This window comes from Poecilia reticulata, linkage group LG16, assembly GCF_000633615.1.
Source record: "Poecilia reticulata strain Guanapo linkage group LG16, Guppy_female_1.0+MT, whole genome shotgun sequence".
In the NCBI taxonomy this organism is placed as follows: domain Eukaryota; kingdom Metazoa; phylum Chordata; class Actinopteri; order Cyprinodontiformes; family Poeciliidae; genus Poecilia; species Poecilia reticulata.
Genome location: NC_024346.1, coordinates 9,806,698 through 9,816,507, shown reverse-complemented (window position 1 = coordinate 9,816,507; position 9,810 = coordinate 9,806,698). Strand labels below are relative to the sequence as shown.

The 9,810-nt window shown below is 36.4% G+C and overlaps 1 protein-coding gene across 1 annotated transcript in view; it reads left to right on the top strand.

Annotated features, from left to right (window-relative positions):
* The window catches only part of myom3 (myomesin 3), a 57,844-nt gene that overhangs the window by 7,602 nt on the left and 40,432 nt on the right, over positions 1-9,810 (top strand). Inside the window, exons 3-7 of the mRNA XM_008431077.1 lie at positions 2,697-2,801; positions 7,191-7,344; positions 8,197-8,354; positions 9,327-9,419; positions 9,691-9,779. Coding sequence (XP_008429299.1) covers positions 2,697-2,801; positions 7,191-7,344; positions 8,197-8,354; positions 9,327-9,419; positions 9,691-9,779 — 599 coding nt within the window. The remainder of the gene's footprint in view (positions 1-2,696; positions 2,802-7,190; positions 7,345-8,196; positions 8,355-9,326; positions 9,420-9,690; positions 9,780-9,810) is intronic.

Below are 9,810 nucleotides of genomic sequence, written 5' to 3'. Positions count from 1 at the left end.
TTTTCGCTTGCCATTTACAGCGAAGCCTTCTGATATGCCAGCTGACATTCAGCTCGAGCTTATTGACTTGCAATGCGATTCCGCTATGAAGGATAAATTTAGGACAGTGGGATTGGATACGTTTTATCAATATCTCGTGCCAGGTTACCCCAAATTAACAGCCATGGCTGCAAAGGTTCTATCCATGTTTGGGACTACTTATCTTTGTGAACAGGTGTTTTCGGTAATGAATAATAATAAAACAAAGCAGCGCTCAAAGTTAACAAATAAACACTTGAATGACATTGTTAAATGTGCTGCTACTCTTGACACCTAATGTCGATGCACTTGTGAAGGCAAAAAGATGCCAAGTTTGCAGGAGTGCATTGAGAGAGAGAAAAAAAGTGGGATGACACGATTTTGTTTGCACTTGTGAATGCAGATAATTAAAAATAAGATTCATCTGGTTTCATATTAAAGACAATTGATATTGTGCAGTATGTTCTCAGCTTCAGTAGGCCCAGCCTAGTAGTTTGATCTGGCGTAGCCTAATCTTATTGCCCATGCACTGCACTTTTTTTTATTTATTTCAAAGCAGTATGACAATTAAGGCAAAAATATTTTGTTCATAGCTCCCACTTGAGTTTGTTAATGTGGTGAGTTGGTTCAGGTGTAAAACTGCATTCAATCAACTGTTAAAATAAACCAGTTGTTAACACATTCATACCCAAACATGAAAATATTTTTTTTCCCCTGTTTGTTGAATAAATGTGTTGTGCTCAGAAAAGATCCCTTGTCATCTATAATTATGATATGTAGGGTAGGCCACAAATGTAGGCTGAATGATAAAGCATAGTACTGAAAAACAAAGCTAAATATTTGGAGGTGACATTCTTTTACTGATCCGGCCCACCTGAGAACAGAAAGTCTGGATCCGGCCCCAGAGCCAAACTGAGTTTGACATCTCTGGTCTAGAGTCAAAAACAGACCTCATGAAATCTGGTTCATGTTCACCAATACCATTACATTGCTGCTGCATATTTTTCAGCTGCACAGATAAGTGAGGTGATTTGAGTATAGTGAACCCATTAAAGAAACCAATTTGAGATTTAAACTTTATGATACAATACATTACTTAGCTGAAAGAGATCAGCAGATGAGCACCCATTATGACCAAAAAGGGATGGTCAGGCTCCGAAAAATAATCTGCAAAGCTGTGGCGCTAGGTGTGCCAGGAAAAGTCCCTCACATCATTACACCACCCCTCAAGGCTGAACTATTGAAATTATTTTGTAATTCTGACCACCAGCTGAACATTGCAGCTAAAATCTAAACTATTCAAACTAGGCAACTTTCAAACTGTGGTACCCTCTGTGGTTTTCTGCTGCTGTACCTCTTTTGCTACGAGGTTCAAGATATCAACAGAGTTCAGAGACGGTTATCAGCATGCCTTGGATGATTTGTAAACTCAAGTACATTAACATTCCAGACCTGCCCATTTGGCAACTACAACATTGCCTACAATAAGTCTCATAAATTCCATTCCTTCCTTACTCTGATCTTTGATTTTTATGTCAAGGTTTCTTCACCCCTCCTAGATCCCTAAATGTGTTAAGTTGCTGCAATATAATAGAAATAGCTGATTCAATATTCGTGCAAACAAAAAAATTAAATAGCTGTATCTATTTAATTTTTCTTCACTTCCTAATAAAAGAAGTGAAATAAAAAGTGAGTTCCTTTTATTAGGAACCAGTGAGTTCATGTTCACCAATACCATTACAGAGCTGAAGCAGCTGGTTCCTAATAAAAGGAACCAGTGAGTGAAGATTTTAGTTCAAAGTTCACTGCAGAGTAAAGTTTTGCAAGAGCACCACTATTAGACAAAACATAGAACCGAATTACCTGAACAGGATTGTGCTCTAAAAGACTCTGAGAACTGGTCAGCTAGAGAATAAAATGGTGTAGGCTCTAAAAGACTAAATACAACAAGGAAGCAATAACTAAACCTCTGAGTTCGTGGGAAATAAGAACAAAAATGCCTAAAAACAGAACAAGAGAGACAATAGATAGTTGATCCATTGATGCTATGCCAAAGTTCTGCAGAAACCTCTTTTGGGAATTTCTTTGTAAGTGAAAGAAAATACTCTATTGCTGTAAGCTGTGATACTTCCTCAAGACAGTGCTGTAAATACGTTTTTTTAATAGTACCTTCTAAATAAGATTCTGCTGAACATGAATCACCAAACTGCAATGTAGTACTTCTAGAGTACTTAAAACTAACAAAAGATAATACATTACTAACTAATCAACATTTAGGGCTTATTCCTGAATAGTAGCAGAACAATGTGGAGTTTTATTTTTCATGAGTGTAAAACTCCAGACTGCTTCTTTTGTTCAACTTGAGAAGACAACATATTGGACAAAATCAGGCTCTTTATTGACCATTTAAAACTAGTCCTTACTAGCCTAAAGCCTCATGTACATTCCATGCGTTAGTAGTAAGCAGAACTTATGTAGAAGCATGATTTAATTCAAAGTTCAGACTATTATGCAGTCAGTGCTGCTTTCTAGTGGTACAATGAAAATTAAAACTGTTTTGAAGGCTCAATTTTACAATTAGAAAAGTAAATGACATTAGACCAGATATATCTCATCATCTGTGTTTTAATAATGTGTAAAATAAGTGTATTTTTTTCTTCTCCCATATGTTTCCTTAGTGATGAGGATGCCTCCTTCTCTAATGTTCAACCCATCATTCCTGCTGATCTGATGTCTGTCAAAGAGATCCTGAACATGAACAATTTACCCCGCCACAGGACTTGGTAAGACAGGATTTCAGCCATGTTTGTATATGCGGTATGTTTTGTTGACAATTCAGCCTAGAGTGACATCATAGATATAAAAGCAAACACTGCTGTCTGCATCTAGTGACGCTTTTCTCAATTACTTTTACAACACAGAGGACTGCAAGTCCCTTCAGGTCCTCAATTGTAACAAATCTTTCTGTTATGCCCTAGAAGAGAGACAATATGCTCTCATATTGTTTGAGAGCACAACAGTAATAGCATAATAACATCTGTGATACTTTTGTATAGTGTAATAATAGCCACAGGAAAATATCAGTAAATTAGTGTAATCAAAAATATAATTTTAGTAATTTAATTCAAAAATTAAAACTCAAAGAGTTTCCACACATTAGTATTTTGTGACTATTAATCTTGATTATTATGGCTTAATGCAAACCTAACATCCAGTTTCCAAGGAAATGTGCCTCTGCTGAGGAGGTCAGCAAACCCACAGTGCTCAAGATTTGCTCCATTAAATCTGCTTTGTTGGCTTTGTTGATTCTAATATTCCTTTTTTACAAAACTCCATAGATTGCTGTGGGATTTTAGTGAGGTAAGCAAGTTGACCAGTCAAGTGCAGTGACTGGTCAACCATAGGCCAGATAGGGGAACATTAGGCAGTGTGTCCTGATTCTCATGATTACAATAATTCTTTCAGTTTCTCATAGGGTCGGAATAATTTCGTTTATAAGATGGCAAAAAAAATAAAACATAAATAATAATAATAATAAAATTAAAAAATACTCATGCTGAATTAAAGACTGAGTTCACCCCCGTTTCTTTTGAGGACTTCCTCCCTATATGATGTATGCATCTTCTAATGCTCTTCCCATCAATCAGATCTCACTTTCATAGCCTTCATCTCCACACTTTAAAGAAAAAAAACAGAAGAGGGTCAAGTTCTATGCGCACTTTGCCCTGCAAGTCAGTTCAGAGTAAAAGATTTTAAAGTCTCATCCGACAATGGAAATCAGGGCTTCTTCCTCATCTCATTCATCCATGTCTATAAAGGCCAGCTGGTGCCCTTCAGTTGCTGTTCTAAAGAATGTCACACCAGTAATGAGCCATAATCACTCAACTGTGTCATACAGCAGAAGCTTTGTCTCCATTTCATACAGAGGAAGAGGAGAAGGAAGTGTCTGCAAAATGGTACAGAGTTTTATCAGCTGGTTTTTCTGATAGTTAACATAATATTAATGATATTCTGGATAATCAATGTGGCATTCCAAAAAGAGAGCAAAATAAAGCAATTTTAGGCACAAACATTCAAGAAGAATAACCTAAATCTTATTTTGTATAAAAATGTGTATTTTAGAGCTTTTTTCCCCTAATCTGGACATTTAATTATTCTTTTTTTTAAGAAAGTTACGCAACTCCAGGCATAATATCAGAAAAGCTCAATCATTCCTGCAGTTATACATCTTTACAACTGGTGATCCAAGATGTGAAGTGTGTTGTAAATCTAAGCTTCAGTTTACTTGACAACATTTCTACTTCCAGGGACTCATCACCAGGTTTGATGACACTAGTAAGGGATTTTTGTGAAAGACTTGTTGTTACAATCCAAACAAGCTAAAAGATTTACCAGCAGAAGAACAGTAGTATCATGCTGGTTACCAGATTTAATTTGTAACCAGAGCATGTAGTCTAAAGTATTAGTGAATAGGAATCTAGGAGCACTTTGTTAACGGCATGTAGTGTAGAGCTATCCTTCACTCTGCGAGTGTCTCCTGATCATGTTGCCAGAACAGGATTACTGTTCAGCTGTCAGAAAGAGGATGTCACATCTAAAAATAAGACCCAGAATGGAGAGGTTTAGGTCACAGAGAACAGAAGCAAGGGAATTGTTGCCTCTGGTGACTTGATTTGCTTTATCAAAATCCCTCTCTTACTGTAAGGGCACCTTGTTTCGTCTGGGTCACGCAGCATCTGTCTTGAGATTTAATAACTTCTTCACATTTGGAGGCGTAACTGCAGCAGCAGCTATTTTGTTGTCTAATACATCCAGAATATGATTAAACTTGTGTCAAAACATCTGTGACATCTTTAGGTTGTCAGCAGTGTAAATTGGAACATTGGAATATTTTTCCCCATTTCCCCACCAATTTGGGCTGGAGAGGATAGAAAAGAAGCAAAATAAAGTTTGATTTCATATATTAACTAAAATTGAAAAATATTAGAAAATACACCTATAGATTCTGACAACACAAAGTATTCAAAACTGAAAAAGAAACATCATGCCTTGATCTAAAGCTCAAGAAAAGATCAATTTAGAAATGGTTACAAAATGACTCCAGTCATCAATTATGAGAGCTTTCATCCACAAATGGAGCAAACCCCAAGTTTCCTTGCATTAGTATGGATCTTGTTTTTCTCACTGTAATTTTATTTAGCATTATCTTAATTTTCGTTTCAACAAAGCCCCGTCAAAGGAATAGTTGTTACCGCAGACAAAATCCACATATCCATCTACTGCAAAACAAATGTAGCACAAAGCCTTATTTGAAATTTGCCAAAAAATATCTTGATAATCCCCAACACTTTTTGGAAAAGTAAAAACAGAAGACATCTGAATGGGGGCACTGTTATTTCTGTCCCTGTAAATGGAAAGTATGGCGAATACTTAGACAGCATTACCATTGAGGTGAAATAAAGGGGAGATTCTAGTTGTACCAAAGCAGCATGAATGGGTCCTACCCAATTTACTGTCCCACATCTCTATGTGTTCTTCCCTAAACTTCAATGTTATCAGACAATAGCCCTTTTCATTATTTGTGCACAATTAATCCAACTTTACCAGGCCATTTCAGCTTTTAAATATTTTGTCTTGCTGCAATAGCATGTTTGATCTAAACCAGATGGTAGATTTATCTTTAATAAGTTATCACAACGATGATAACTTATTCTGAAGTTATCATCAAGATGTTTCTCAGACATCTTGATGAATTCAGTATGGGTTGAAACTTCAGCACAAAGGGAGGGAAATCCCCTAATGCAGAGTATGATTAACTCCTGCAGGTTAAGAGCTGAAAGCTTTTGAATAGTCGAACACTATTACTTTGGCTATGCCTGACAGGATTTGAGAGAGTGACATTCATTAAAATTTTTGTTGAAGAGAATCTGGCATTTGGTGGTTTTCCAACATTTTGCCTACCTACAAGTTTTAGGATGAGATGCAATTTCAGCAACAGCTCATGTTAAAATGACGTTAAGAGATTCTGTGTTTTATCCCCTCAAGGCTTAACATATTTGAGTCAAAATATATCAAAAACACTGGCAAACACTAAATCATCAACTGAACTCACAAGTTAAAGCTGTGTTTTGAGCACCTGGATGTGTATGTGATTCTAAGCGTGTGCGTTTACTTGCATATTTATTCATCCAGTTTCTGCATTTTACAGAATAATTACAACCATTTGGGGTCCATTATATCTACTCTACTGGCCATCAAAGCCAATACTGAAGTTCCAGTCTCTGCTGCTGCAATGTATTTGTTTGTGAAGTAGGTTCTGAAATAATTAAGCTCTTGGGACTGTCAATCAAAAGATGTATAAAAAAGGGGCGACTATTAAAATGTCTAGAAAATACAGGGAACGTCCATAACTGTGTGTGAAGCATGTTTAAAACCAAACATATGGATGAACTATACTAAACACAGGAGATGTTGGATGCAACATAATATGGAAATATTCAACTACAACAAGCTATACACATGTGAATCGATTCTCTTTCAAAAGCAAGGAAACAGTAGAGCAAGCACAGATATATTTCACCAGCTATGAAAAAGAGAAAATTATGTTTTGTTGTATAATAAAGAGAAATTAATAGTGCCACCTAACCAAAAACAGAATTACTTTGAACTGTCCACATGTGAATTCCTGTAAAGACAGATATGTGGCAGATTTTTTGGTAGCAGGCAGCTCATCTTCTTAAATTCAAACAAATCAGCAGTGGCAGCTGGGTTTGATTTTCCTGTCCTGTAAGAGTAACATCCAACTCCCCTTAGTACATGGGAGCAAATCGAGCTCATTATACAAAATGACAGATGCACAAAGCAAAATGGTCGACCCTGTGCTTTTGAAAGAGCCATAAAAGAAAATAAACATTTGTTTAAATAAACTGGGAGAAAATTAAATATCTGGATTCAAAAAATGATCAGTGGCACCTTGCAATTGGTTCAGAACCTGCTCAGGTTGTTGATGCTGCTGCTACTTTGCCAAATAAATAAAAAAAAGCTAGATAATGCAGGTAACACAACCACTAAGGCGTAATGCTGTTTTACCTTGGTGTCAGTTATACTTTGTTATAACTTAATAAAAAAATATGTAAGTAAAAAAAAAATCTTTTAATTTTCCTTTGTGATAGGGAAGTTCTGCAAGAAACTATGGCTGCAGATGAAGAGTACCACAGAGAGAAGTGGACTCGCTTTGGCAATGAGGCGGAGAGAACTGAGAAAGATGTGATAAGGAACCAGCATCTGTTGCGCAATCGTGTTGACAAAATGGCGCTCCGCAGACAGGTAGAAACATGTGTACCTGGATAGTTCATGTATACATGAAGTGTACATGAACTATTCATGTACACATCATAGTGTACATGAATAGCACACTGCACTGTACTATTTATAAAGCACACTGCTTTACAAATTCACACCTAAGTTTTCCTAAGCATTTAGTACATTTTATTGGAATTTTGTATTAAAGACTAATGCTGTGCGATGTCAAATTGTTAAGGGGAAGAAAAACATGAAGTGGATTTATTCAAAGAACTTTTTTTTTTACCTGTTCCTTGATCTTTATGGTGCCGTTTGGTTACTAATGATCTCAAAAAACCTCTGAGGTCTTCTAAACACAAACACCTGTTACACTGAGATTAAATTACACACAAGACTATTTAAGAATGCAACTTGTTGCAACTAATTTAGTTTATTTAGAGACGATAAAGGGTTGCCTAGAAAACCCTGCTACAGTTTTTGGAATTTCAATTATTATATTCCTTCCACTTCATAGTGATGGACTACTCTGTATTCCTCTACAACATATTTAATCTGAGTAAAATATTTTAAACTTTACCTAACGTTTGTGAAAACGCTCAGGAGGTATGAATAGTTTTGCAATACACAGAAAACTCAAAAGATTGTCACATTTAAAAAGCACTACAGATTAGTTTTTCACTATGTAGAAGTAATGAAAAACAGAGCTTAGCATAGTCGTGAGCATTCACATTTCTTCACAATGTTTATTTTTTATACCGTAATCTCTTACTTCCTTCTTGTCTTTAACAAATACAAAGTTTGTCATGCTTAATTTCATTTTCCTTTTCCACAGAATATATTAGTTTCTTAAAATACTGTCTATCATCTGCATTCCAGGCAGAAAATAAGAAGTCTGCCCATATGAACTACTTGGAGAGACTGAGTCAGAAAGCTCCAGATTTCACTATCCCTCTGAGAGCTCACACAGTCTGGGAGGGAATGACTGTGATACTGTCCTGCAGTGTACGGGGTTGTCCACCCCCAAAGATTCAGTGGTATGACTGAGCATCTATCTGTTCTGCATGTCATTTATATGGCTTTAAATAATCTATTGAGAGTTTCTTTTTTTTTTCGAGACACTACCAAATTTGAGTTGTCTTAGTCATCCAGTCTATGACTGGACTGTCAAATCTATCACTTGAAGGCAGTGGCAAAATGCAAATGAGAAGCAACATTTCTGGCCAAACTATTTGACCTCGGATCCACTCCCCTCTCAGTGTGCATACTTTTTAAATATAGATAGATTTAGTAGGAAATAAGATATCTGAATGTTATGTATATATACACCGTTTTTTAAAGGGTCTTATTTTCCAAAGAAAAATAAATTTTTTCTACTGCAAAAACTAATGAAATGTGGTTTTTGGTACTCATGCAATACAATATAAATTCATGCCAAAATTGCTGTTGGCCATGTAACTATTAGTAACACACATTCATAACAGTCAAATACAGGTAAATAAAGAAATAGAAATGACCTCCAGCATGTGGCCGAAAAGTCAAGACATTTTCTTCCCAAGCCGAGGTCCCAGAGCTAAATATTGCACCGTGTATTAATATAAAATTACTCGTGCAAATTCAGGAAGTTTGCCAAACTGTTGACCCTGAGACCTGAGTTGCTGTGAGACTAGGTGATGAAAGGGCTGAGGATATTTAGTATGCATGAACACCGAGATCAAGATAACCTGTGGCTCCTGAGTTTAACCAACCCATATGGGACCCATCAAGCCCAATGAGCTGCAAAGGTCTGTGCTCAACAAAAATCAGCACTTGAGAGAATGAAAGATCAAAGGCTTGCCTTCTGCTGTGTACAGTCGGCCAAACTTTACCTTGATGTAGAATGTTAAAAACGAGTAATCAGTAAGCAGGAGAATGTAGCATCCAAATGCAGCTTTTGATTTCAAAGGAACATGCATGCATGACTGTCATATCAACAAAGACTAATGAAATTATTCATTCTTATTCTTCAGGTACAAAGACGGTGAACCACTAATAATATCTTCCCAACCATGGAATTACAGCCTCCAACAAAATTTTGGCCTCAGTTTACTGGAGATCAGAAGGTAGGTCCAAGATTAAAAGTATTATTAATGCTGAAAATATTTGCATAGAAAGCTTATTGTGGGCGTGGACATAAATGGATGAAACAGAAATTGAACAAGGCACGATATTCTGCAAGTTGTGGCTGGCAAAATGAAATAAAAAGTATTTTTTCCCCCTTGGGGTTTGTTTTTTTTATTTATGTGAACGACCCACTTGAGCTAGAGAACTACATGTGGAGTAAACAGTTTTTTGTGGTCAAACATTTACAATGTATTCTTTACTCTTCAAAAGGTGCTCTCCGGCAGATGCTGGAGAGTATAAAGTGGTTGCCAAGAGCGCCCTGGGCGAAGCAACGACATTTGGAACCTTAGTAGTAAACTGTGAGTAATCGTATACATGTCATACAAGTTT